The sequence below is a fragment of the Gorilla gorilla genome, chromosome 9, assembly GCF_029281585.2.
Source record: "Gorilla gorilla gorilla isolate KB3781 chromosome 9, NHGRI_mGorGor1-v2.1_pri, whole genome shotgun sequence".
Classification (NCBI taxonomy): Eukaryota; Metazoa; Chordata; class Mammalia; order Primates; family Hominidae; genus Gorilla; species Gorilla gorilla.
In genome coordinates, this window is record NC_073233.2 from 19,758,398 (window position 1) to 19,786,161 (window position 27,764).

The 27,764-nt window shown below is 46.2% G+C and overlaps 1 protein-coding gene across 15 annotated transcripts in view; it reads left to right on the forward strand.

The window, feature by feature from the left end:
* BMAL1 (basic helix-loop-helix ARNT like 1) overlaps positions 1 to 27,764 on the forward strand; it is a 108,813-nt gene that overhangs the window by 49,286 nt on the left and 31,763 nt on the right. For 11 of the 15 annotated variants that reach the window (XM_055356504.2, XM_063710977.1, XM_063710979.1 and 8 more), the window contains one exon: positions 27,213 to 27,360. In XM_055356504.2, coding sequence (XP_055212479.1) covers positions 27,221 to 27,360 — 140 coding nt within the window. In that variant the 5' untranslated portion in view covers positions 27,213 to 27,220. Of the gene's footprint in view, positions 1 to 16,364; positions 16,530 to 22,866; positions 22,993 to 27,212; positions 27,361 to 27,764 lie in introns of those variants that run through there. The other 4 variants (XM_063710981.1, XM_063710982.1, XM_063710983.1 and 1 more) reach the window with 3 other exon arrangements.

Here is a 27,764-nt window from a genome sequence, read left to right on the forward strand (position 1 = left end):
TTGTAATCCCAGCACTTTGAGAGGCTGAGGTGGGAGGTCACTTGAGGCCAGGAATTCAAGGCCAGCCTGGGCAACATAGCAAGACCACTTCTCTTTTATGAAAAAAAAAATTAAGAAAAATAAAAATTAAATGAAATAACATGTAATTTCATAAGTACATTAAGTACGTGCCTACTATGCACCAGACATTGTGCTGTCAGCAAATAATAGCTCATCGCAGATGCTGTTATCATCATCATCTTCATCATCATCATCATCCCAAAGCCACAGATTGAGTCTGTAGGTGAGGCCCTGCCTGGCTCCAAAGATTGTGTTTTTTTCTCGTGTTGCTCCGAAGTTCACCTGTCCCTAACTTTCTAGCCCCTAAGTTTGCTTCCTTGCGCTTTTCTGGTTGTGCCATTTGTCCCTGTCTGGGCAGTGGGCTCAAGCTAAGGCACAGCAGTTTTCCAGTCCCTTTGAGCTACTGACCTCTTTTCTGTCATTGACTGAACAGTTTCCGGTGGCTGGATCGTCTGTGTAAGAGCTTGGACAATTTTTTCTGATTGTTACCATCATCGTGTTTACTGTGAAAGGGCTTCCTGTATAGTTGTTTGTGTTAGCAGCATTGTCTAAATGAAAGAAGAGTGGCAACAGAAAGGGTTGGTGAGCAGTCCTAGTCTTTTGGGGTCACAGATCACTTTGTGAGTCTGAAGAAATTTATAGACCCTCTCAAAAAAATAAATGACAAGACAAATACAAGCCCAGCATTTTTCATGAGACGTTTTCCCCGAAATCCACCCAGGGATCCCAGTTAACAATTTCTGATCTGGAAGGCTATGTGCTCTTTTGTCACTGTGCTGCTCCTCATTCACAGCCATGAAGGGTGTAATGTTTCCGCAGGATGTTTGTATGTAAGGGTTGTTGGGCAATTTGGCAACACTATACCTGTTTCATTGATACTGTGTGCTATTTGCATTTATTTCCCATATTTGAGATATGTATTCACACATGAGAACTGGCCTGGCCATTTTGATGAGATGTACCTGCTGATTTGCACATAAACTCAAGCCGTGGCCTGCATCTAGAGGATAGACTGGAGAGGCTTTTTTTGGCCCAAAACATCAGACTAGTAGGAATTTTATTATGAGTTATAGACTAAAAAGGGGGATAAACTTAGCTTCAGCAGGGTTTAATATTCTCAATTCAGGTAAGTGTAAATCTCTACTTTTCATTTTAAACATTTTTGAAATTTCAGTCTTTAAAAAAATGCTTTTTTTTTTCCTTCCAAGTTTTAAGGTATGGGTTTGGGAGAAGGCGGATTCCAAACACTTTAACTCTTCAACCTCAGACTTGCTTATGAGCCTCTCTTTGGAACATTTCCAGTGAACCGTGGAGCAAGCCTGCCACATCCAGCAGCCATAGGCATGAGGATCACTGGTGCCGATGGCCCCTCCACTCCCTGCCTGGCTTTTGAGGCCCCGCAGAAAGAAAGGAACAGAATCCTTTCATAAGGAAGGCCCCAGAATCCTTTCTCCTGCTGTAGCTATGCTGCCAGTGTCCTCTGTAGATGGAAATGGAACTTGGATTTTGGGTGCCAGAACTGAATTCATCACAGATAAGATTAGTTGATATAAAGCTGTTTCTGATGAGCAGTTTTTCCTCCAGAGTTTTCATTTTTGCTTTTTCTAAATTATACAAAATAATAGACACTCATTACAAAGGGAGGATCATAATGCTCCATACCTGGTTTTGAATTCCACTTCTATCACTTATTAGATGCAGCCCTGGGCAAAACACACGCCCTCTCTGAGCCTTGATTTTTCTCATTGAATGGGAGATCTAATTATTTTACCTCATAATATTGCTGTAGGGATTGAAGGAGATTGGTATAAATAATGGTTTTCTGAGAGTCTGGTGTGTATTTGCTTTTTTTCAGTTAATATGAATTGAGTACCCACTAAGAGCCGGTCACTGCTCTAGTTGATATGGAACCAGTCAAGAGCAAGACAGAGAGGGTCTCCGCTCTCATGATGCTCACATTCTAATCAGAGGAGGCACAAGAACACAAGATCACTTCAGTTATTAAGAAATGAGAACCCAGGGGTAGCATGAGAGTCACAGGAAGGACCCCTTTATGTCGGATGGCTGGCAGAACCCTCCCTGAAGAGCTCAATGCTTTGTGACCCCCCCCGGTCCCAAGTTTTCCAGGACTCCTACTTTTAAAAACACTGCCCCTCCAAGTATATAGGTCTCAATTTTGAGTTTGGAAAATCTGACCACGTATTAGTTCTCTTGTTCATTAATGGGCTTCCCATTTAGAGAGTGAGTTCCCGGGGCAGGAGCCATGTCACAGGACCTTTTGACGGTCTCAGGGCCAATATGGACGACACTTCTCTTGAACACTCACCCAGTTGGGCTGACATGAAAACCTCATGGTGGGAGGTGGGGGGTGATTAGTTTCCAGCCAGAGCCCATTTTGCTCCATTGCTGCTTTGAACATTCTGGTTTCTAAGGAGCTGGAAGTAGTTTCTCTCAGCGAGAATGTGGCACACTGTCATCTCCTGATTCTCTGCATGCAGTTCTTCAATGGCTTGTTGAGGCTGCGTGGAAGCCCAGAGGTCGGGGCAGTTCCACCTCACACACTGGCATTTGAACGGCAGAGCAGTAAGCCCTACGCCTGACATAACTGCATTGCCTTCTTGGGGGTACGGTACGGATTTTTAAATGACCATTTCAGCCTGCTGGGCTGGGCAACAGTGATCCAAACTGATGAGTCAGGAAGCCACTGAACAGAAAGGCAGGCTGCATCTGACTCACCTGTCATGTCGATAGATGACCTCCTTTTGTTTGACCTTGATTTGCTCAGTGCAATTAAAGATGCTGTTGTGAGTGCACTTCTGCTACCTGATTTAAATAAAGTCTAACATGTGACAGCTCAGGGTCTTAAATGCACACACGACTTAGGCAGACGGACAGATGGGTGAGTGGTTAGCCTTTCACTTACCTCTGAATTGTAATTCTATCACAAGGAAAGGGCTTAATTTCAGGAACACGGAGTAATTATTTGAGACTAGATACAATGCCAAAGCAGCAGGCCTTGATTCCTTGCTACAGGGCAGCTTAATCAGGAAATGGCCTAGATGGCCGCCTTTCAAGTAGGTCCTTGCAGTAGCTTGGCAACAGGCACAGGGTCATAATTGGAAGAATTTGGCTGTGAGTGTCTGTGGGTGTTTACAGTGCACTATAGGGCAGGGCTTCTCTTATTTATAGAATATTTTGAGCAACAAGCAGCAGAAGGCTGAAAAGCCACTAAAATCTCGATTTATTTTTAACAAATTCCATTTTTCTCCTCATCCCAGAAGGAGAACTGAGTTATTAAAAAACAGTTAAAAAATACATCATTGCAGAGCATGCCATATCTAATTATGGGGTTGCCAGCATCGGCCTGCAGCCACATTTCAAGGGCTTCGTAAATCAACCATCCATTCAATCTGTGAACTTATATGACTCCTGTTCTCCATTTAGATGTAGAGCGAAGTTATTGGCAAGTGGGTGCTGATCAGAAAAAGTTCTTCCCTGTCTAAATTAGGAGATGGGAGGGATAAATATAGAATAGTATACTTATGTTCTCAAAAGGAGATAAAATCATTCTTCATTGTCCATTATACTTAGCTGCACAAACATCCATCCCATTGCACTAAATAGCCACTTTAGAGTTTTCACACATTGCAATGGCAGTTCTGTGCCACTCAAAGGCGCAGTATTGTGATATCTCGCTGAGCCTAACCCTGAGTGATTGTTGCTCACGTAGTCATGAAGAGACATAAACCCAGTGCTTTTTTGCCTGTGTTGTCGTAGTGTACTAGAGCTACAAGATGGGCCTTCAGAGAGACACTAGTTTTAAGTATATCTCATTGTAGGTGGGGAAGCAGAGGCCTAGGCAAGGGAGCGACTTGCCTAGGGTCCCATTAAGAGTCATGGCAGAGGTGGGCTGGGGCGGCAGTCTCTGTGCTTCTCTTGACAGTGCCCTGCTGTGCTCACTGGAGCTACTGTATTAAACAGATACCCTTCAGGGGTTCACAGTCTTAGAAGACACAGGCACGAAGATGGCCAAACAATCAGCCCATGCATAAGCAGACCAAGATATGTGTATATAACAGATTCGTTGAGTGGTAGAGAAAATGAGAGTGGGGAATTTTGGAATCTATTTGGATAGCAAAGCAAAGGTAACATCAGTTGCTCTCTGACCCACTTGGGAAAAGCTTATAGAGACGCTATAAAGTTTTCTAATGGAAAAAGGTGCAGTACATTTGCCATGTGTTAGTGGGAAGGTAAGTATGATGCAGTGGTGGGTGGTAGGAGGCAGTGAAGATAAGTGTTGCAACTTTGGAGGAGCCCTGGGAATGGATTGTTGAGGTGATTTCATAGGAATACCAAAGGGAGCATAGGACCAGGGCACAGGCCAGAGACAGGCAATCCCGAGTTCCCTGGAGTACCCTGCCCTTTTCTGGGAAAGCAAGTGGGTGGCATGAGTGCTATGTTCCCAATGCTCTGGCCCCACCCCTGGTAGAAGAATAATAACTGATCATGGTGGGTTTTTTCTGAGCCTCTGTATCTTTGAGTGGCATTCTGGTAGCCAGTATCAGTGGACTGGTGCCAGCCTGTGTGGTGAACCTCTATCTCTTTCTCGCCCTGGGCTGCATGTCAGGCACAGTGCCTAAGCCAGAGTGGGCTTTGGGGAGTTACTTCTCTTTCTGAGGTTGGAAGGGGCAGAGGGACGTAGGGAAAACTTTGCTAGGGAGGGCAAACTGTGAAAGCCTCTGGAGAAGTCACCTGTTGGGATACCAAAGGCCAGGGGTTTTAGAGGATGCGAAGAGGCCAGGCGGGGTTGGTCTGGGCCTAAACTAAGGCTGTAGCGGCTAGCATGGAGAGGAACAAGCGACGGGGAGTGATTACGGATGAGGGAGACGTACTAGGATTTGGCTACAGACAGACAACCAACCAGAGAGTAAAAGACAGTGACATGCTAGGATGTGAACCACCTACTACAGAGAAGGTCAGAGGTGGGGAGGGAGGAATCAGGGCTGTGGGCAGATCCAGCAGCTGGGATCCAAAGCTGAAGCCCTTGGGTTATTGAATCCATTCTTTCTGAGAAGAGATGGTTGATCTTCCTGCCCAGGGAGTTCCTAGACAGACTGGACAGTGGTTCTCAAACATGGTGCCAGGTGTTGTCAGATAGCAAACAATTAATGTGTACACAGAATGTCCCCAAGGTCACCTACACATATTTGTTTTTCCTAATCTTTGATACCTACAGCCACTTACCTGCTTTCGAGTTCTCAGAGTTGAGAACATATAAATTTGCAGTAACAAGTGCACAGGAAATACTTGGAAAATGGCTGATGAGCTTTAGTTTGGAAATTTCATTTTTTTCTTGGATCTGGATTATAATTTCAATACAAGCTAGCAATTTTTCTTGTTGGTAAAATAGTTTCTAGTTTTAAAATTATTTCTATAGTTAATAAAGGTAACACTATTTCATGATGGAGGCTGCCCCAGCTCTGAACCAATTTTCAAAAGGCAGATTCTCCTCTTTCTCTCTCTTACTTCTTGCTCTTGAACATTTCACTGTGTTCTAGCAACTTTTCCTGTGTGTGACTCGGCCAGGAGACTGACTTGAGTAAGATCCAGGTCAAGGGGTTGTGTGGGTGGGTCGGTGGTAAGGAGGTGCTGAAGAACACTAAAACCTTTGCCTGAGAGGAGGCTGGGAAGTAGCCTGTGAACTGGAATGACCCCAGGCTTCCTGTCACGGTCATAGCCCATGGAGTTGGCAGACTTGATCACTCTATATTGTGTGCCCCCAGATAATGGCATTAGTCATCGATACTGTCTTTTTTTTTTTTTCTTTGAGAGAGAGAGTCTTAGTCTGTCGCCCAGGCTGGAGTGCAGTGGCGTGATCTCAGCTCATTGCAACCTCTGCCTGCTGGGTTCAAGTGATTCTCCTGCCTCAGTCTCCCAAGTAGCTGGGGATTACAGGTACATGCCACCACACCCAGCTAATTTTTGGATTTTTAGTAGAGACGGGGTTTTGCCGTGTTGGCCAGGCTGGTCTCGACCTCCTGACCTTGGGTGATCTGCTCACCTCGGCCTCCCAAAGTGCTGGGATTACAGGCGTGATCCACTGCGCCCGGCCAATACTGTCTTTAAATCGTCCAAAGTAAGAAAATGTTGATAGCTTGTTGTCACAGCCGTGTCATTTTACACATTCCCTGAATTATTGTCTGGCACCAGCAGGTGTTCCAGAAACACTTTTGGTTCTTTGAGCCATTACTGGTCATTCCTGTCACCACTGCCACCACCAGATGTGGTTCTGAGAGCATTAAGTAAAAGTTCTGAAGGTTGTGTATGTTAAGACTGGTGCAAAGTCCATCCTCCTTCCTTCAGGCTGATCAACCACACCCTGGCTATCAGCACTTATTTACTCATTTTCAAAGTGACAGAATGGTCCAGTGGGCAGGGGCATAAGGGGTCACTTCCTCTAACCACCCACCAGTGCAGGAGGATCCCATCTGCGCAGTGGCTGCCCATGACAGGCAGTTCCCTAGCCCCACTCGGACATCTCCGCACCAGGCATCCTGCTCCTGCTTTATGGACATCTTTGGCTTTTAAAAATCCTCCTTTATTCTGACCCCGGATCTGCCTTTTGGCAGTGTTTCCTTAGTGACCTAGTTCTGCTTTTTGTAGCAACACAGAACAAAGGTCGGTAGGCATGGCACAATTCCAGCTTAGAAGTTTGAAGGTAGTGCTCATGGACCCACATCCTTTCCCTCTCCACCCACTCTATCTCCCTCCACAAGGTTTATGTTCTCCAGTGCCTTCAGCCATTCTTTCTATGGCATGGCAGTCAGTATTAATCCCAGTAAAGGTAACATGTATCCAGAGAGTGCTTGCCATGGGCCAGGCACTGTTCTAAGCTCCATACGTGAATTGTCTTATTTATGACTCAAAATCACCATATGAGGTGAGCCCTGTCATCATCCTCATTTTACCAATGAGGCAACTAAGGAACGAGGGCTCACATCTTGTCCCAAGCCATGCAGTCAAGCAGCAGAGCAGAGATTTGGGGCTAGGCAGTGTGACTCCAGAGCCCGTGCTCTTAGTTGTGGTGCAAGACTATCTTACAGCCTTTCCTGCATAGTGCCAAAAATAAGCCCATGGTGCACTAGACTTGGGCTGGCCCTGCTTTAACTTATTTTGCAAGAAATCATTAGACAGGAGCCTTAGTTGAACCATTTTCTATGAAACCTTCAGAGTTTGTTTTGACAGAACAGACTGCAGGGCAGAGGCATCTGCACTGTCCCCAACAAATGGGTTCATCCTGTAGCTCTGCCAGGCCCCACAGGGTTCATGAAATGGTAGCTTTAGATCAAGGTGACAAATACAGGGCTCTTGATGTTTTTTTTTTTTTCCTGAACATGGTGCCTGAGCAATAGGTTTCTTGTTTAAAGTGCTTAGTCATGGTTTTATGGCCAGAAAGTAGAAGGAGAGAGGTACCTATGAATTGCAAAACTGGGTCATCTCTTCAAGTGCCTAATCCAATATTCAGTCTCAGAGAACAACTCCAGCAGTTACGGGGGTGGAAGGATGTGATGACCACCTACCATCCAAAACTGGGATGTAGGTGCCAAATACACATTCTCCTGAAATGATCCCTGGTGCCTCTAGCCAGGCTCTTCCAGGAGTCTAGAGAAAGATGGCCCATGATTTCATCCAGAGTCTTTGCTTCCTGTGCTCTGGGATGCCTGGGCTTTTCTGGCCACAGCCATACACTGACAGGGCCAGAAGGGCTGAGATGCTGGGATTGAACCATCTTTCTCTTTGTGAGTTGCTTTCCAGATAGCACACATTCCGGTCACTATTTTCCAGAGATTTAAGCAGCAAAGTGAGGGACCCTTGGGCATCGACTCAGAGACCTGGAGGGGAGCAGCTTGAAGCAATGTAAAAAGCACTGGATAAAATCTGGTTCTACCAAAAATAGGGCTATGAGAGTTACCTCACCTCCCTGAAAGGTAATATCTTTATCTGAAAAATGGGGATGATAATACTACTAACCTGGAAGATTGACAGGAGGATTAGATGAGATTCTGCATGGACATAACAGTCCTTGGCATGATGTCTAGCAGTGAAGAAACATAAATATGAGAATAATAACTTCCTTCTTCCTCTGCTGTCTATTCCTTCTCTTATTCTAGTCCTGTCTGCTGTTGGGTTTTATCTGTTGTTTTGGGTAAATAGCTAACCTCTCTGCCTCTTTTTGTCTGTAGAAATGCTACTGGTTCTGAATGGGTACTTCGCGCCCCCTATAGGACATCGTGGGAATGTGTGTGGGTGATCTGGATGTCACAGTGACCCAGACGAGGCTTTTATTGGGGGAAGAGGGGAAGGCAGGGGTGCTAGATATAATGCTTGGGGAACAAAGGATTGCCCAACATCTGCATAGCTGCCTAATGCTCAGTGCATTCTTGTGGGCAAAACCCTGCTTAAAATTATCTGGGCCTAGAATCTGACTCCAATTAACACATAAACACAAATAATTTTTGCATGTTTTTAATATATACTGAATTTTCTGCGAACACAGCTACCAAGTATATAAGATTTACCTATTTGTTATGAATAGGTGCAAGCATTTCATATATCTTTCATGATGTTTTCTGGTGTAGCGGTGCCCCAATACTTACATATTGATTTACATGTTGTCTTATTTTTAACTATATTTCCTTTCTTCTTTGTATTACAGTTAGGGCATTATATTGATTATTTTTGGAATTATAAGTGTTGTAAGGTTATATTATTTACAGATTTCAAGAGAGCTAAAGACATATTTAAAATATTTTTATTGCATTTTTGACAATATGAAAGAGCAAGAGAGAGAGAGAGTGTGTGTGTGCATGCATGCACATGCTTACAAATTAGCTAGACAAATCCTAAGACAGACTTTAAATGAAAAGAAATGGTTTCATATCTCCTAGAAATGTCCTTTTACATAAGGATATGTAGTAGAAGTCCAAATTTTTAACTGCATTCATTGTCAGAGAAATGAGGTGTTTTGATGTTTCCCCTGTCCCTTTTAGAAAGTATATGATCCTAAAAGAGCCTGAAACAGTTTCCATTGTCATATTTTTTCATTTTTGCAATCTCTATTTTTTTTCACTCCTCCCACTTGTACATATATATATTTAAAAGCGTCCCCATATAGACTTTTAAAGAAAGAAAAGCCAGCCAGGCTCCCCACTCTTTACTAAGTTTGTTTTGATTGTTTTGTGACCTCTGCCTGCACCTCGGCCTGAGTCAGACTGACTCTGGGAGCTGTGGGCAGGTCCAAGGGAAAGTCAAGGAGGTAATGGGGCTTCTCGTGGGGGCAACTTGTAGGCCAAGTTGGGTGGGTGAAGTCAGTCTACCAGAAGCTTCCTGCCTCGAGCCTGGGCCTCTACCTGTCCTGAAACCTGAGGGCTCTCCAGTTGGACCACGAGGGTCTGATATCCAGGAGGATCCCCAGGAGAGAGCAACTGTCACTAGGGAATATGCTGCCCAGCACTGACTGTACTGAGCAGCAGTGTTGTGTGCCTGTTGGGTTGATGCCATGGATAGCCAGGCGTTCAGAACTGAACACGACACCTAAAAGGCAAACACGAACTGTGAATGTGCCAGTGTCAGATGCTGCCTTGGTGGTCATGTGTGGGCTGGCAGTAAGCTTTTGGTCCCTTAACACTCGCTGTTGGAAATTTCCCAAGGCTTTCATCTAGGGTAGCTGGTGTGTGATTTCCCTGTCCTTTGTTGTTCCTATCTGGAAACTAGTTGAAGTCTTTTCCATGATATTGATATAGTTACAGAAAATCTGAATACTTACTACTAAGTTTTATAGTTCTGCTTAGTTCAAAGTAACACAACCTCATAAGAGAAAGTTTGAAACAGGTAGAGAAATTGAAAGATGAAAATCACTTCCCATTATCTCAGCCCACAAAGACAGCTACTATCAGCATTTTGGTTTATTTCCTTTCAGTCCTTTCTGTGTTTATGAAATTTTATTATATAAATAATTCATGTCCAATATAGAAAAAGATGGAAAATTGAGAAATTATAATGTTAAAACAAAAATGACCCATCTCACCAGTTGAAGATGTCTTAATATTCTGGTGAATTTTTTTCTTGTCTTTTTTCTATAGACACATAAGAAGATTGGGAAATATTGTGTATATACGTTTGTATCCTTTTTCACCAATGTATATCAATGTATATCAGTTCACTAATGAATACTAATTAAATGAAAATTTATTAAATGTATATCTATTTATATCTATTGATATATTAACAGATACCAGTGCATATCTATTAAAAGAGTACTATGTAAGAGATGATGTTCTTAAACATAAAATTTAATTTAGGCATGAAATAACTTTGTCAAAAGATATATCAGTTTATATTCAGATATACAGTGTACTGACCTGCCCATTTACCACATCTTCACTAATACTGGTATTATCTTTAAATAGAATCTTTGCTAATATGAGCAGTGAAAGTGGCATATTATCTATTAAATTTTGACGGTTATGAGATTGAGCATGTTTTTGTATACTTACTGGTCTTTGTGTTTCATCTTTTGGGGTTTCCTATTCATATTCTCTGCTTAGTTTTCCACGGAGGTATTTGCCTTTTTATTGATTTATAGGAGATTTTGTTTTGTTTTAACTCAGAAAAGGTAGTATTGCTTCAGTTGTCACAGAGCTTTGGAGTCAGACGGAGCTGGGTTTGAACTCTGGCTTTCCTACTTGTGAGCTGAGGGATTTCAGGCAATTTATCTGACCCCTCTCGGAATTAATTAGTTCTTCTTTGAGAACTAAACGAAACAACACTGACTAGCATGAAAAAAAGCCTGGTGTGTGGTTTCTGCCAATAGTTTTTGTGTTGTTATTTTTGTTGTGATTCCTGCACTGAGTATTTTCTCAGAAAAATGACCTTGAGCTGTACGACTCATGCCTGTTCAGATCCACAGACACATGATACTCACTATATCCAAAGCTCAGAAAAATGAAACTGAAATCACAGAAGTTTGTGGGGTTTTTAAAAAATTCTTCTTGCCAGAAGGAGACAAATGAAGGAAAAAAAACAAGCCGATTTCATTTTCATTAAGAGGAATTTGTAGAGTTATTTCTGGGGTCAGGCAGGATACATTCAGACGAACATTTTAGATCTAGGGCTGGGAAGATCCCGAGACTCGTTATAGATTACATCATCTTCCTCCAAGTGTGCTTGCCAGGCAAATGGACAAGTGCATTTTAGAAAGGTTTTCAGTTGTTCACGTTTAAACAGAAAGGATCACCTGGCTAACTTTTAGTTAACCCATTGAACAGATGTGCCATTCCCCCAGCCCATTGGTTATTCATGTCCTTGTTACTGGTTTTTGACATCCTTGCCCCGTAGGTGGGAGGAGGGATGGGTATGAGCCTGCCCTGCCCTCTTTCTCCTACTTGGGACAGAGCTGTTGCTTTTATTTGCTGAGTCACTGAAGCAATAGAGCATGTGCAGAGTCCCAGCCTGGAGGTGGGCATATCTGGGTTCCAGTCCCTGCTCTAGCCCTTCTCAGCCGTGTGATCTTGGACAAGTTGCCTTACCTCTCTGAGCCTCAGTGTCATCTTCTGTGTGATGTCGATGCCTCCCCCAAAAGGTCGTTATGAGGACCAAAGGAGACATATCAGGGCAGGAACCATCCTAGGCACGTGTTTGATGCTCAGTAAACGGGACGTGGTCAGTGTTCAGAGTTGTGGGGGTGGCAGGTGACTGCTCTGTTTCACCTCCACTCACAGCAACAGGGCCTGTGGTGTCACCTAGACATCTCATAGGCATCCCACACTGAATATGTCCCAAACCAGCAGCTCCTCCCTGGATGGGTGGATGGTGTACAGGGACCTCTTCATCCAGCTGTCACACGGGGCATGTACCTGGCAAGTGGCTTTGCAGCCCTAGTTACCCCTTGGCTGGGAGCCTTTGTGCAGTTCATGGACTGGGAGTCACCCCCATGTCTAGACCATCAGGAAACCCATTGGCTGTTCCTTTAGAGCATACCAAGAATCAACTTCTCAGAACATAGCAAGAGTTGACTTTCTGTCACCCCGCCATGGCCACTCAGACTGACTCCTCTTACACCTCACATCCCATTGATCAGCACAGCCCCTGGAAATATGTCTAGAATCCAGCTGCTTCTCATCACCCCCACACCTAATACAGAGGGCTGAGTCATAGCATCTCTTCCCCGGACTGTTGTAGCTGTCTCCTAACTCAGCTTCCTGCCCTGCTTTTACACACACACACACACACACACACACACACACACACACACACACACACACACACACGGTATCTTCTCACCACTGCAGCCAGACTTAAAACCTAAGAGGGATCATGTCACTCCCCATTTTACTCAGAGTCAAGGCCAAGATCCTTACTGGGGTCTGCAGGCCCCCACACCTGGCCCTCTGACTGCACCCCTACCTTCCTTAGCTGTCTCCTCTCCCTAGCATGCCCCAGGTCGCTGGTCCCCTAGCACTGGGCAGCTCCCCGTGGCCCTGTTCACTAGCTGTCCTCTGCCTGGAACACATCTGTCACCTCTCACCTCCTCCTGTCCAGCCTCCTTGGGGCCTTTCTAACTGCCTCCCTCCTGTGGTCTGCCTCCTCCCCATCTCTGACTTTCCTCCCGAGCACTTACTGCCATCCAGCACCCGACATAATTTACTTGTTTCGTTTGCTTGCCTTCCTCACCAGGAGGTGTACCAGATGAGGACAAGGATTTTTATATCCCTACCCCCATCTGCAGCACTGCCATGGAGAACAGTGCCTGGCACTTGGATGCCCTCAGTAAATATTTGTTGAGAGATTAATAAGTGATCGTGGGCCAGCATGCCAACAGTGTCTTCGTTATTACAAAATTGTCCCGAATTGAAATTTGGCTACTACAAGCAGTTTATGGTGGAAATTTACTCAAATTACCAATTCTTTCACTGAAGAAATTACCTGGCATATGTGGGTTCTCAATAAACTGTGTTGGATTGCCTCAAGGCTTTGGGGCAGTGGTAGCCGTCTGAGGCCTCCTTGCCAGTCAGCCAAACCCTGTGCTGGGTGGGACATAAGAGATGCCCCCAGCATCCTTAGCTGATGCTACTATGTCACCCCAGAATCCCTGGGGCAGCCCCAGCCCACCCCTCAGCAGCAGCTGTCACCCTGCTGGGTTCCGCTTTTCCTCCTGTGGGCTTCGTCTCCCTAAGGAAATCATTGTCCTTGCTTTCTACATCTTATCTCCCTGAGCAGCTCCAAAATTCTGTTATTCATATCCCACTGACCTTTCTCATTGTCCTAGTCCAAGCTTCTCACAGGAGGAGTTGTCTCTCTGTTTTATATTAAAACAAAGCGGTTGGACTCTTAAAACTCTATTCACTTTTCAGATTCTTTGGAGTCCTCAATGCTTCCTGCTATGAAATGCTGCGCTCTGGAATGCCTTCCAGACCAACCCCCAGGATACCTGTAGCCTTCCCTGCAGCCACTCTCCTCAACTCCCTCCTCGTTCCCAGGGGTCACTGTCCTGGATCTCTCCAGCTTTAAGTTCCTTCATGTCCTCTTGCCACCCCTGCTCTCACCATCTCTGAGTTCCTGCATCCCCAGGATTTCAACCTGAGTTTGCATCTCCTGACATCACTTTTCCCAGCCTTCTCCCTTTTCAACCAGCACGAGGCCATCCATTTCCATGGTCGTAGTGGACACCACTGAGCATGCTAGGTGTTTTCTTATATTCAACTCATGTGGTCTGCACAACAACCCAGTGCGGGGAATCCACCCCTTTTACAGATGAGGCATCTCTAGCTCCTGGAAGTCACCTAACTTGCCTAGGACATGCAGCTAGTAAGTGGCAGGGCTGGGATTGGAACCCAAGAGGCCCCGCCCTGACCACCATCCTGCCCTGCCTCTCCTCAGGCACCCAGAATCCCCTCACTGTATTGTCAAAACCCACCTTGTCCTGCCTGTCTGGCACCTGGGGGAGAACCCTCAGCCTCTTCTGCTGCTGCCACTTGCTTCGTCTTCTGCCAGGAAGGTCCCACGCCTGGCCAGCCTGCTCTGGAGACATGCCCACTGCCTGGCCTTGCCAGGAGGCTCTGATGCTCTGCAGGCTTCCTGTCCCACGGATCCCTTCCTGCCTGTCCTGGGGTCCCATCACCCCACTTTGTAGTTGGCCTTGCTCTTTACTGTGGTGAAAGGTGCAGGCCATTCCATCCAAGATCCTATAATATTCCTTTTCTCTGCTGTTGAATGTTCTTCCCATTCCCCCCACATTCTCAAAGAAGGCATGTGGCTTTCTTCACTGCGTCTCGGCCTGCCCTGAGTCCAGCCCCTGCTGCCTGGCCCAGCCTGTCTTGTTGGCATCCCCTAAGCCCTAGCCAGAAACACAAGCACCTTTCAGGTGCTCCATCCTAACTCCACCCTCCCTCACACTGGCCTCTCTCCCTTTGCCACCAGATAACAGCAGTGCATTCTTTTGTTTCCTTTAGAACAAGATGCAGATGTTTTCCAGAATTTTCTTCAACTTCAGGCAGTAAGTTTTTTGGTGAAAGGAGTGTTACTCCCTGAGTCTTTAGAACCAGGCTCTCTCCTCTTATTCTGTAGCAGTTAAAGACAAAGACAGGCAAGAAAACAATGAAAAGAAACAGGAGCCAGGCTGATGCGCCTGCATTTAGCTGGTCTTTGAGCATGACTCGTTGATCCTTCTTGCTTCCATCAGGGATTGCACCCTGTGCCCTCTTTGAATGCAGGGGCATGTCGAGGCCAAGGGTCAGGAAGAGAGCTTTGGCCTCACCAGTCTGGTCCCCAGAGTGGAAGTGGCAGGGCAGGAGGGGTGTGGCAGACAGAGCACATATCACCCCCAGCCTTGCCCCCAGATGTTGAGTGCTGGGTGCCGGAGTGCAGAGGGGAACAAGGCCTGGACCCTGCCTGGGGAGAGGCAGCACCTGGGAGATCTTTGTGGCTTCAGATCCCATGTGGTCCTCCAGGTAAAGCAGAGCATCTCTGGGGTCTAGGCTGGGGGAAAACTCTTGCAAAAAATTCCTGGTTTCTGGGACAGAATGCATGGGGTCTGCATGCGGGGCAGAGGACAGTGCCAGGCCAGTGAGCACTCACTGGGCAAAGGAAGTGGCCAGAGACCACTCACAAGAAAAAGTGGGACATGAACCTCAGAGCCTGGGCTGCTTTCAGAGGAGCCAAGAGGCTGGAAAATAAGCATCTTCTGGTGAGGAAATCAGCAGGGGGAGGGGAGGGTCATACAGGAGGGGACTTTTAATCCTGAATGGCCTTGCAGAGCATGGTTCCCCTAGTGTGCCCCATGGAACCCTTGGCTGTTAGATGTGAGGTGATAAATGGTGTGTGGATGCATACACTTGGGACTCAGACTCCGCTGCCCTTAGACTTTCACCCTCCACAGGGCTGCGTTTAAAGGTCCAAGAAGCCCTGCAGAAGAAAAACCTAACTATTGAACCAGCATTCCCTATACGTATTTGGCCCCTGATTTTTTCCCCCAGATAACATCATTACAATCCTATGGGATTAGTGTTCCATGGCAGAACTTTGGGAAGTGTTTTTTGAAGAATTTGTAAATCCCTGCACCCTCTGGACTGTGCCCATTTCTTAGATTGCATGGAGGCTGTGCTGTACAGTGGAAGGAGTATGGGCTTTAGATGGGACCGGCCTGTGTTTAAATCTGCTTTCCCATTATACAAAATCTCTGATGTCGATCAAGTTACTTACTCTCTCAAACTTAGTTTCCTTATCTGTAAGACGGGGGATGAAACATTAGCTAGTTGTCTTATGAGGCTGTTGTGATGGTTAATGGGCAGATAGTAATGACACTTACAGAGGGCTTGTTATGCTCCAGACACCATTCTGAGCACTTTATATATCTCACTTACTTTTCACCACAACTGTGAGGCAGGTAATGTTATCCTTATCCTACAGGTCAGGTCAGGAGACCAATGACACATACAGGCTAAATGTTGTGCCCAACGTCACACGGCTGGTAAATGTGGGACCTAAGATTTGAACCCTAGGCACTCATACATGATGGGGTCAGGATTTGAAACTTGACCGTCATCTCCCATCAGAGAACATGCTCTGAATCACTATGTTCTAAAGGGTCTAGAGCAGTAAAAGCACTAATTGGTATCAGTTCCCTTTTCAGACGGTTCGTGGATCTGTTAGGGGGATTGATGGTTCCTGGGACTCCAAGTCATTCTGCAGTCATTAAAATCAGCCCTGTTGAAAGAGTAATCTCCTCGATCTGCTTGCCCACTCAGATGCTCCCATTGTGACCATTTCGTTTGCTCTGCTGCCTCATCCTGGGCCACTTCAATTTGGGCGGCTGCTCAGCATTCAGGTGGAGTCGGGCCACTTTCCACAGCCATCTCATCTGTGGCCTGTGCCTCCACTTCCAGGACCAAGAGTCCCCCCAAGGATGCCCAGTGAGTTGGTAGCTTGTTCTCTTTCTACACCTCAGTGATGGAATTGACAAAGGGTTAAGAAGACATCGCTTTTATCATTCAGCAAACTGAGTGCCTTTACTGAGCTAGATGCATGCCCTGGGGGAACTAGCACTGTTTGGTGACTTAGTTAGACTTCTGAATCCCTCTACCAACCCTCAGTAGCTGTCTGGGAGACTGGGATTCTGTGGACTCTCCTCTATCAACGATATTGGGGGTCTTTTCCACAAAGACCAGCCTGGTTTTGATTGACAAAGTGCCTCAGATTTACAAATCTTACGCCTTGCGGGATCCTCTCAACTGATCAAGCCCCATAGCTCCAAATGCCGTCTCCTTGATTGATGTTTAATTTGGGGATCCACAAGCATCTAGAGCTACCAGTTGAATTTGGGTACCCAAGGGCCACAGATGGGCCCCGCTCACACCCCAACCCCTGACAACCAGCACCTTTGAGACTGAAGTACCACTGCATATAGTGCTGTCCTCTGCTCAGGGCATTCTCCCTACCAGCCAGGCCACCCGGCAAACCCCTGCAACACCTCATAAGACCTCTTCGCTGGTCTCATCTCCTTTTATTAACACCTCCTCAGCACCCCTCCACACACACCCAAGCCCACAAGCAAATCATGTTTTCATCTGTTTTGCTCTTGTACCTTACCTATGCCCCACTGATACAAAAAAAGCACGCCTTCCTCAAGACACTTGACTGCCACCTGCTGGAGAGTTGTCATCATGGCTCAACAAATATCTGCCACTTCTAAACCCTCAGGCACCTCTGGAGTAGGGTAGTGCATTGCTTGTACAGCTGTAAACATGGCCTGCCTGTTAAATTGGTCATGCTGTCATGTACTTATTAAAACACTTGTCTTTCTAGCTGGACTGAGGACATCTTGAACGTAAGGACTGCTGATTTCTGTCTTCGTCCCCATTGTGGCTTCTGCTAGGGGCTAGAGAAATGCTTATTGAATGATCCTTGTGCAAACACCTGTTACCTTAGGTTCAGGGCATCTGCTGTCATTCAGTGAAGGTTTTCTAAATCTGTCTGTTGCAAAGCAAGGCTCGCCACAGGCTGTCAGAGTAACCATGGAGGTCGGACAGGACTTGCAGTGGGGACAGGGCCCCATCAGCCTCTCACCTCTGCTCAGAGGCACCACCCTCTGAACAGGTCAGAGCAATTCAGCATTCATTCCCTCTACAGACATCAGGGCAGGCACCATGTAGTGGAGAGTGGGGCCAGGAGCCATCTGCCGTGGCTGTTTGGGCTGGGGAAGGAGAGCAGTACTTCTGGAGCATGTGCTGTGCTCAGGGCCAGCTCCCTGTAGGTAGGTTGTGGGAATGCAGAGGTGGCAACTCAAGCACCCCTGCTGGGGATTTAGAGTTTTGTGGAGAAGTAGATCAGTAAGCACATGGATACCAGATAGGGTCGTCAAGGATGTTGATTCACTATTGTCCCTATTTTCCTAAGCTCGCCACATCATGGGAGGCTGCTACCCAAGTGACATTCTTGGGCTTCACCAAGTGTTTTAACAGAGCTCCGCCCAGCTGTCACACTAGGGGTAACACTGTGGGCCAGAAGGAGAGGCAGGCCTTCCCTGGGGTCCCATTTTAAAAAGGGGGAAGTCCTCTGTTCTTTTACAACACTTGTTTACCCCAAGCCATTCAGCATAGTATTACTTAGGTCCCGTAGAGAGAACCTTCCAACAGATAGCTCTCCTTGCTCAGGCCTGTCCTGATGAACTCCCTGATATTCTTCCAGGTCTTAAAAGAGTGAGAGCTGAGCATTTCCCTCTCTGCCCCGGCTGCCAGGAAGCTCAGAGATAACTTGTTTGCTCAGTTCCTGTAGCTTTCCTGACCCAGGATTTCTTTTTCTTATAAATTCTCCTTGTTCCTTTTCCAGGAATCCTTGCTTTTTTATGTTTTGTTTGTTTATCTTGCTTTTGTCTCTGTATTACACTTTGGGGGGTGGTTTTTGGAGGCAGTATTGCAGCAGCATGGTAGTTAGAAGCACCAGCAGTAAAGCTGGACACACCTGGGTTGCATCCCCACTTGCTAGCTGTGTCATTTTAAGTAAGATAAGTTGCCTCTTCAGTTCTCGGTTCCTCACCTTGAAAATTGGGATAATGATCATAATGAATGGATAGGTTATTGTGAAAATTAAACTTGTTTGTTGTAAATGCACTGTTTCCTGTTCCTGCTCTTGGATCAGGCTTGATCTGTGGCTGTAGAATCCTAGTCTTAATTTCCTTCTTCCTGCCTGTGTCTGTCAGCATATGATGAGTTGTACAATAGTAGTGACTAGGGGACCAACCATCCCGGTTTGTCTGGGACGGAGGGGTTTCCTGGGATGCAGGACTTTCAGTGCTGAATGGGAAGGTCCCAGGCAAATGGATGAGTTGGTCACCCTGGTAATAAACAACCTCAACATCTCAGGGGCTTACTGTAGCAAAGGTTTATTTCTTCATTGTGCTACTGTCCATCCAGGGCCTTGGCTAAAGGAGGAGCCTCTATCCCAGGAAATTGACCGTCATGGGCACAGACAGAGGAACACATGTTAAAGGTCCTTTAGAAAGTTGTGGCTGTCACTACTGCCCTCATTCACTGGTCGGGGTCAGTCACATGGCCAGGCCTGCCACCAGGCTGTGCAGAACCTTCCCACTGGGTGGGACAGCTCAGCCTGGAACACTGATCCACTCTGCCAGGCTCACCTTTCTCTTCTGTTGCATTTTAGGGTGCTGGAGCAGGGACCAGGGAAAGGAGAGAGTCACTTGGTCTGAATTGGGGGTCTTGGATGTGATCATCTTCCTGTAGATGGTCGGTATGGGTTTCTTAAGGGGCAGTGTACAGCTTCACCCTGCTCTGCTCAGAGGAGCAGCTGTGTCTCCTTTGGACGCCTTCTAGTGGTTGATGCCCTCACCTTTCTCAGCTGCCAAGGCCTCTCTCGACAGGGCAGGCTGAGCTGTGACTTCTCTTCCACCCTCCTTGCTCCTTCCTGTGGAGCCCCTGAGATCCTTTCCCCATGCTCCTGGGTGGAATGGAGGGTGCCCTCACATTCTTCCAAGGCATCTTGCGCAAGTCCCTCCATGCCCTGCTTTCTCTGGCAGTCCAGCATGCCTCCATCTCACCTTTGGGTCTCTCTAGCTTGGAAGTGGGCACACCTGCAGCCCCTGACTCCAGGACCACAGGCTAGGCTCTCCCCAAAGCATCCTCACCACACACCATGTGGATGGCCAGGTCAGGGCGGCCGTCAGAGCCCACCCTCGGCTAGGATACCCTCTCAAAGGCACCTCTGTTGGCTCAAATCCCTTTTGGAAGTAGCCCAGAAAGAGGCTTTCTTTTTTCTTATCTTTTGTTGTTTTATTTATTGTTCTTGCATCTAAGAACACCTTCTTGGTCAGAAAACAGTTTTCCAGAAATAATGTTAAGTAAGTGTCACAACTGGTTTAGCTCCCTTACCTTGTCTAAGCATATAAGAGAGGCTTTTGAGGCTGGGCGTGGTGGCTCATGCCCATAATCTCAATACTTTGGGAGGCCGAGATGGAGGGATTGCTTGAGTCCAGGAGTCTGGGCAGCATAGTGAGACCTTATCTCTTCTAAAAATAAAAAATTAGCTACGTATGGTGGCACATGCCTGTAATCCCAGCTACTTGGGAGGCTGAGGTGGGAAGATCACTTGAGGCCAGGAGTTCTAGGTTGCAGTCAGCTATGATCACACCACTGCACCCTAACCTGGGCAACAGAGTGAGACCCTGTCTCAAAAAAAATAAAAAAGGCTTTTTGATTTTTGTTTTGCAGAAGTACCAAAATCTATATTAGCATTTATTATTTTTATTTCTATAAAGTAAATTTGAGTATTGGAAAAATTGATCAAAATGAGAAATTTCATATGGAGTTTAGTACTTGAAATTTGGATCCTTCATCTAAATTTCAGGGAAGTCAGGGCTGGGCATGGTGGCTCACACCTGTAATCTCAGCATTTTGAGAGGCCGAGATGGGCGGATTGCTTGAGCCCAGGACTTTGAGACCAGCCTGGGCAACAATGCAAAGCCTCCTCTCTACAAAAAATATAAAAACTAGCCAGACATGGTAGTGGTGCATACCTGTAGTCCCAGCTACAGGACAAACTGAGGCAGGAGGATAGTTTGAGCCCAGGAGATGGAGATTGCAGTGAGCCGAGATCATGCCATTGCACTCCGGCCTGGGCGACAGAGCAAGACTGTCTCAAAAAATAATTAAATAAGTAAGTAAATTTCAGGGAACTTAGAGAACGAGAAAGGACATGAAATTGTTCATTTATTTAGCATTTGTTGAGTACCACCTGGAGTGAGGCACGAGATCAGGCACAGGAGACGCCTATAAATAAGGCCCTACCTGCCTGAAGCTTATGGGAGGTGGAGGAGACACGCCTACAAGCAGAGAATGGCCACAGGGCGTGAAGGAGCCTGGGCAGGAGCTGCTGCAGGAGAGCCAGGGAGAGAGGATACAGCTCTGAAGGCTTCTCCAGGAGGTGTGCCCACGGGCACAGGAAAGGAAAGCAGGAGTTTATCAGGTGACTGGGTGGTTGAAAGGAGCCACACCTGCAAGAAACGTGGGCCCAGCAGAGGCAGGGTGGTTTTGGGAACTCTTGTCTTTTAGTCTGTCGGGGGGCTTTGGGTAGCAGATGGGAGGGTTGGGCTGAAGACTAAGCAATGTTTCCTGCTGGGTGGGTTTGAACTTTGTTTGGAAGACTTAGGGGGAACAGCGAAGCTATTGCAGTGGTCTGAGCAAGGGGGTATCCCGCCTCTGACCACAGTGGAGAGGGGATGGGGCTGGAGACGACAGCAGACTGAACAGAGGCAGTGACAAGGATCTGGAGGGAAGTGGCTGGGCCCATCCCTTAGAGGGCTGTGTGGGGGCTGTGGGGTGTGGGAGGAAGAGAGGAAGGAAGCCCAGGGTAGGTTCTGGGTTGCTAATTTGGGGGCTGGGAGGATAGCGTGTGACCTAAACAGAGAATCAGATTTAGATGGAATTACCTATATTAAGCCTGGGGATTTCACATCCATTTGCTGCTGCTTTACCAGTTGAGGCTCAAGAATGAGAAGCACAAAATTTCTGGTCACATTATTTGCATGCGCCCAGACTGGGGTTAACAGAATCGGACAGTGAGGGTTCCTGAATCAGACTGCAATGGGGAATGAATGCCTTGGGAGGCTGGAAGCAGTTGTATTCGCAGATATTCATTTGGAGATCTCTATAGCGATCGAGGCAAAGATACCCCAAAGACTGCAAGAATTAGCCAGTGGAATTTGAAATGCCAAAATTTTTGCTTCAGAAAGGTCAGGAAAGCCCCGTTTAAAAATCTAAATTTTGCCATCTCAAGGCAGTGCAGGGATGGATTAGGAGGATGTGGGGTGACCCTTTTCTTCCTTTCAGAGCCAGTTTCTGCCAGACACAGGAATCCTCCGCATGAGTCATAGGGTGGAGAGGAGACCCCTCAGTCCTTTCAGTAAGGTGGGAGGGCAGTACCGCCAGGTGGCTACCATGAACCCTGTTTCAGAATTTCTTTCTTAACTTCGTGTGTGCCCAGGTGCACTTGAGATTCACTGATGTTTTCTTTAGACCGAGGAGCTCGCTTTAGCAGTTAGTTTCAGGTGTTGGCTCTGCTGGCATTATGCTTCGGCTTAATGTTTTCTGAAGACTTGTTTTCTGTTGTTTTTCATTGTTCTTGTTGTCTGGCTTCAGGCCACTACCTTCAACCTAGCAAGAGCTGAGTGGTGTCTTCAGCAGTGAGGTAGCTTCTGAAGGCCACCACTCTCTTGCTGTGTGACTTTGGCTAGTTTCTCCACCTCTCTGTGCCTCAGCCTCTTCTGTAAAACGGAGAACACAGGAGTATCTCCCTCATAGAGTTACTTTCAGGTTTCAATGAGTTAATCTACATAAAACAATAAGGATAGAGCCTGACACAAAATCACACTCAACAAGTTTTCACAATTATGATTACTTGACCCAGTAGGAGAAATAAAAAACACAACTAACTTCCTTCTAAGGACATGCCCAAGAATCCAGTTTTAGTAACTTTGAAGGCATTGTTTTTCACCGAAAATATCTCCTGCCAGATTTTTTCATGTGTTTGCAGCTTAGCTTTAACAAGCAGCTGAAGGACGGCCAGGCAGCAAGGGGTGGTGAGTGCCGGTAGAGTGTGACGAGCTCGCCCAGCCTTCCTCTCTGTAATTAGGAGTCATGAACCATCTCCACCATCTCCCTTAGCTAATAAGAGATTTTTACATTTACTTACCTCAAAGTGACCTGTCTGGGTTTTCTTTTCTTGTGGCCCCCACTGTAGGTTTTTGGAAGAAGCTGACCGCCTGAAAAGAAATTATAAAACATGAAAATCGCTTTGAGGTGACCAAGTCCAGAGGCCCCTAACTTCTCCCAAGCTGGATCTGGGGTGTAAGAACTGTAACTTCAGGTAACAAAGTAGTATCCCCTCCCTGCCCCCTGTGAACTCATGATTCTTGGTAGCTTGCATGGCAGTTCTTCCTTTAGGAAGTGTAGTATCTTCCAGGAACTCTGAAACTTGGGGTATTCTACCTCATGCGGTTGTTTGGCTGGTCAGAAAAGGGAGTGGGGGATTCTGGAGGTACTTCATGTCTGCTGCATGGCCCAAGGGGGCCAGGGCTCCATAAATCACCAAGACCCTGAAGGCAGGGCTCTGTACTCATTCCTGGCCCTGCTTCTGTAAATGTTAATGACAAAATAAAATGTCACCCACCCAACAGGGTCTTTAATATGATTAAATAATCATGAAATACTTCTTGAAGGATAAATCAGAGAGAATAGCTAGGAAATTTCCGAAAATAAAGAGCGGTAAGAGAGTATTTGTTCTGCTAGCTATTAAAATGTATTCTAAAGCACAGTCGTAAAAACAGTATAGTACTGTGATGGAAATAACTAGATCAGAGGAACAGAGTAGAGAGTCCAGAAATAGGTGATAAATCAATAAAGGTGTATTTCAAGTTAGTGGCAATGGGATGCATGGGCTAGCAAACGGTGTTAGAAAAAATCTCCTATCCATTAGAGGGAAATAAGAAATTCCTAAGCTTAGGAAGTATATCAAAATAATTTCCAAATAGCATTAAATTAAAAAAATCATTAAAATCTTAGAAAAAAGAATATTTATATTATTTTGGGTAAGAAAAGACTTAAAACATGTCACTTTTGGTGCCACATACAAATATCGTAAACAAAGTTAAAAAGCAAAAGGGTGGAAAAAGTGTTTACAACATCAATGATGAACAAAGAATTAATATTCTTAGTATACAAATTTATTCGTTCATTCAATATTTATTGAGCACTTAGTGTGTACTAGAAAGTATTCTGGGCACTAAGGGCACAAGCAGTAAATAATGTTCCTGTTCTCCTGGTACTTAGACCCTGATGGAGAGGACTGCCAGTGACTATGGTAGATTATTGTAGGTCACATTTTGATAAGGGCTAAGGACAAAAACGTTACGTAGGTGGCTGGGCTAGGGAGGCTTGGCAGGGTTTGCATTATGTGGATATTCAGGGGGGCTTCACTGATGGAATGACATGTGAAGAAAAAGGGAAAGTCATTGAATGTTGAGCTGATAGCATATTTGCTGTTTTTGGAATGTCGAGCTCATAGGATTTGCTGATGGATTGAATGCAGGTTGTGAAAGAAAAGAGTCAGGGTGGCTTCTAGGTTTGGGGCCTGGCAACCAGAAGGATTGACATAGGAATGACTGAGAGGCTTGGCTTGGAGATAATTAGAGTTTTGGTTATGGATGTTTCAGTTTAACATCTCTCTTGTATATTCAAGTGAGGATGTCAGGGAGGTGGTCGGCCATAAAAATCTGTAATTCAGGGTGACATCTAGGCTGGAGATATAAATTTGGGAATTGTTACAGTGTTGATAGTATTTGAAAGAATGACACTAGCTAGAGCCCTTGGAGAGTGTGTGTAGATACAGAAGAGGGCCCAGGACATCCATGGGACCCTCCCTTAGAGTTGAGGGAGATGGAGCCAGCCAAAGAGAGCAAAAAGGAGTGACCACTGAAATGGAAGGAGTCCCGTGAGAAGGGGGATCTCCCAAGCCAAGAGACAGTGAGAAGGGCGAGGTCAGCTCTCCTCTGGATGTGCTGATGGGCAAGGAGAGAACTGGCCATTGGATCTAGCGTGAGGAGGTCACTGGTCAACCCAACAAGGGCTGTTTTATGGGAATGATGGGGAGAGAATCTGTTTGGAGTTGGATTATTGAGAATAAGAGGAAAAAAACTGGAGACAGAGAAATGGGACAATAGCTGGAGGAGGATGGTATTCAAGTAAGTTTATTTTTCCCAAGATGGGAGTTACATAACTCTTGTTTTCACCCAAGTGGAAATGATTCAGTAGCGTGGGGAGAGTGGATGGTGCAGGATTGGGCTGGGGTGAGGGTTCTGAAATGGTGGTCTCGAGGAGGTGGGAGAGGTAGAATCCAGGCATGAGCTGGGGAAGGGATCCTAAGTAGGAGCATCTAAGGAGGTGGTAGGTGTGCACCTGCCTCTTTTCTCAGTTCACTAAGAAGCAGAGTCCTCAGCGGAGAATGGAGACTAAGGAGATGATGGAAGTTTGAGGAGAGAGGGCAAAGTATGAAGTCCTTCATAGCAGAATGAGAAAATAAATGGCCAGGGGAATGAAGGATTGCTGGGCGGCATGCAGGCCTCTAAGGGGTATGTTTCTCCAGCCGTATCCTGTTACACAGGTGAACACAGGGTAGGAGGCCATTGTGGTAGAAAAACAGGACGTGAGCAGACCCAAGGTAAGACAGAGAAACACCTGTAAAGAGAAAAGCAACATCAGTAATAGCTGAAGAATACAAGTAAAAACAATGAGGTTTTCTTTTTTTTCTCTTTAGACTGGCAAGAGCTATTGTTGGGGATAGAAATTATTGTCGCTTTTCTGGAGCACAGTTACAGTATGTTCCAGAATACAATGTGTGTCCCGTTTTGACCTGTCAGTCCCACCTTTAGAAATTTATTCTAAGAAATAATTGCTCAAATGCAAGGAAATATATGCACAAAGATGCTCACCCCAGCAGTGCTTATCAAAGTGAAAAAATGGCAGTCATCTAAACAAGAGGCAACTGGTTCACTTATCTGTCGGCCTAACAGGGATAGTGGGAAACAGTAGCTCACACTCACCCTCCTGTTTTGCAGATGAGGAAAGTTGGGTCCAGAGAGGGGTAGTGACAGCTCCAGTCCTACTCCACGGAGCTCAGACCCCCTGGCTGTAGGCAGGCACCGTGCCCAACCTCTTCAACTGGGCTTGGAGTCAGAGTCCCTCGCAAGGCACTTGTCAAGCCCTTTTCAAGGGCCGGTTTGCTTAATGCTTTAAAATACGAGTTCTCAAAATGTTTTGCAAATTTGTTTACAATGTCTTCATTTCATCATTCATGGCTTTCCTTGCAAAGGATGCTGACAGTGGGGGAAAACAGGCCGACTGCCTGGGCCGTGATAGAGGGGACCATATTTTCCTGATTCCCAAGTAAGACTTACAGTGGAAGAAAGGATATTTTCTGCTTTCTTACAGTGTTTACAAAAGTCATAACAGGATGTGAGGACTATCTGGCTGCAACATCTGTCACCCCATTGGTCGCCAGAGTTGATTGGGCTGATCTGGCTGGTTAGGCGGGTGTCCCATTCCTCCCTCACCACTCCATGTGCGTCCCTCCTAAAGCTGTATGTTCAGAAAGGATGACCATCCCCGATAGAGGAGGACCGGTCTTTGGTCAAGGCTATATGAGTAGCTGCACTCTTCTGCTAGGACCCCCAAACAAGCTCTCAAAAGTCATAACAGAAGTACAAAGATAATAAGGAACTTGCATTTATTTGTTTCCTTGATCATATGTTTATTGATTAGAAGAAAATAAAATTAGCAGCCAGGTGTGGTGGCTCACACTTGTAATCTCAGCACTTTGGGAGGCTGAGACGGGCAGATGTCTTGAGGTCCAGAGTTCAAGACCAGCCTGGCCAACATGGTGAAACCCCATCTCTACTAAAAATACAAAAATTAGCCAGGTGTGGTGGTGTATGCCTTTAGTCCCAGCTTCCCAGCGTTTTGGATGGCTGAGGCACGAGAGTCACTTGAACCTGGGAGGTGGAGGTTGTAGTGAGCTGAGATTGCACCACTGCACTCCAGCCTGGGTGACAGAGTGAGACTTTGTCTCAAAACAAATAAAAAAAATAAAATAAAATTAGCTTTGTGTGTGGAGAAAAGGGAGGAAAAATAATTAGCATTGTCAGAGAACATCTGGGTTATTTGGTCCCCTCCGTGGGAACCGCCCTGGGTTTTCACTCCTAGAGTTTCTGGTTCTGGTTTAGTTTTTCCATGCCACAGCACAGGGACCGAGAAGCTGCTCAGCTTCTCTAGGCTTTTATATCTTCACCAGAAAAATGAGCGGGTGGGCTTAAATTTCCTACAAAAACTCTTAAATATGATGCTCTTTCCATTCTATCACATGCCTGTTCTGGGTCCGGGGGTGTGAGAGATGCGTTAGTGCTGCTGTAAACCAGCCCCGGGTCTCCCCCCGCGCCCCGACCGCCAAACCCCCAAGCACCAACCTGGGTTCTCCACCACTTTTGAGAGCTCATCGAAATAAACACGCCTTTGTGCCTCTTGTAACAATTCCAGATCATCCAATGGCAGACCAGAGAATGGACATTTCTTCAACCATCAGTGATTTCATGTCCCCGGGCCCCACCGACCTGCTTTCCAGCTCTCTTGGTACCAGTGGTGTGGATTGCAACCGCAAACGGAAAGGCAGCTCCACTGACTACCAGTAAGGCCTTTGGGGCATGTCTTCCTCTTGTTAAACTTGGTGTCAGTTCTCGGGCATGGAACATCTAGCAGCCAGCTACTGTTTCATCCTGGAAAAGGGGATGGGAATAAAAAACCCAACTCTAGGTGGCGACACAGTTGGTTTTTGGCTTTACCTTCCCCTAGTTTGTAAGCAAGAAGGAGCCTTCAGCAGTGCTGAGGCATTTAACTTCCACTTCCTGTCCCCAAAATGTTCTACACCCAGAGAAAAAGAACAGCCGTAAGGCCAAGTTCTGTCTTTTACCCCTTTCTTCCTCTTCTTTCTTTGCTCCTTTGAGCAAGAGGGTTAAGTCTATGGGTGTCATCTCAGGGGGTTCAAAGAGAGCTTTGCCTGAGGGCCTCACTGAGGAAGACAGCAAGTGTCAG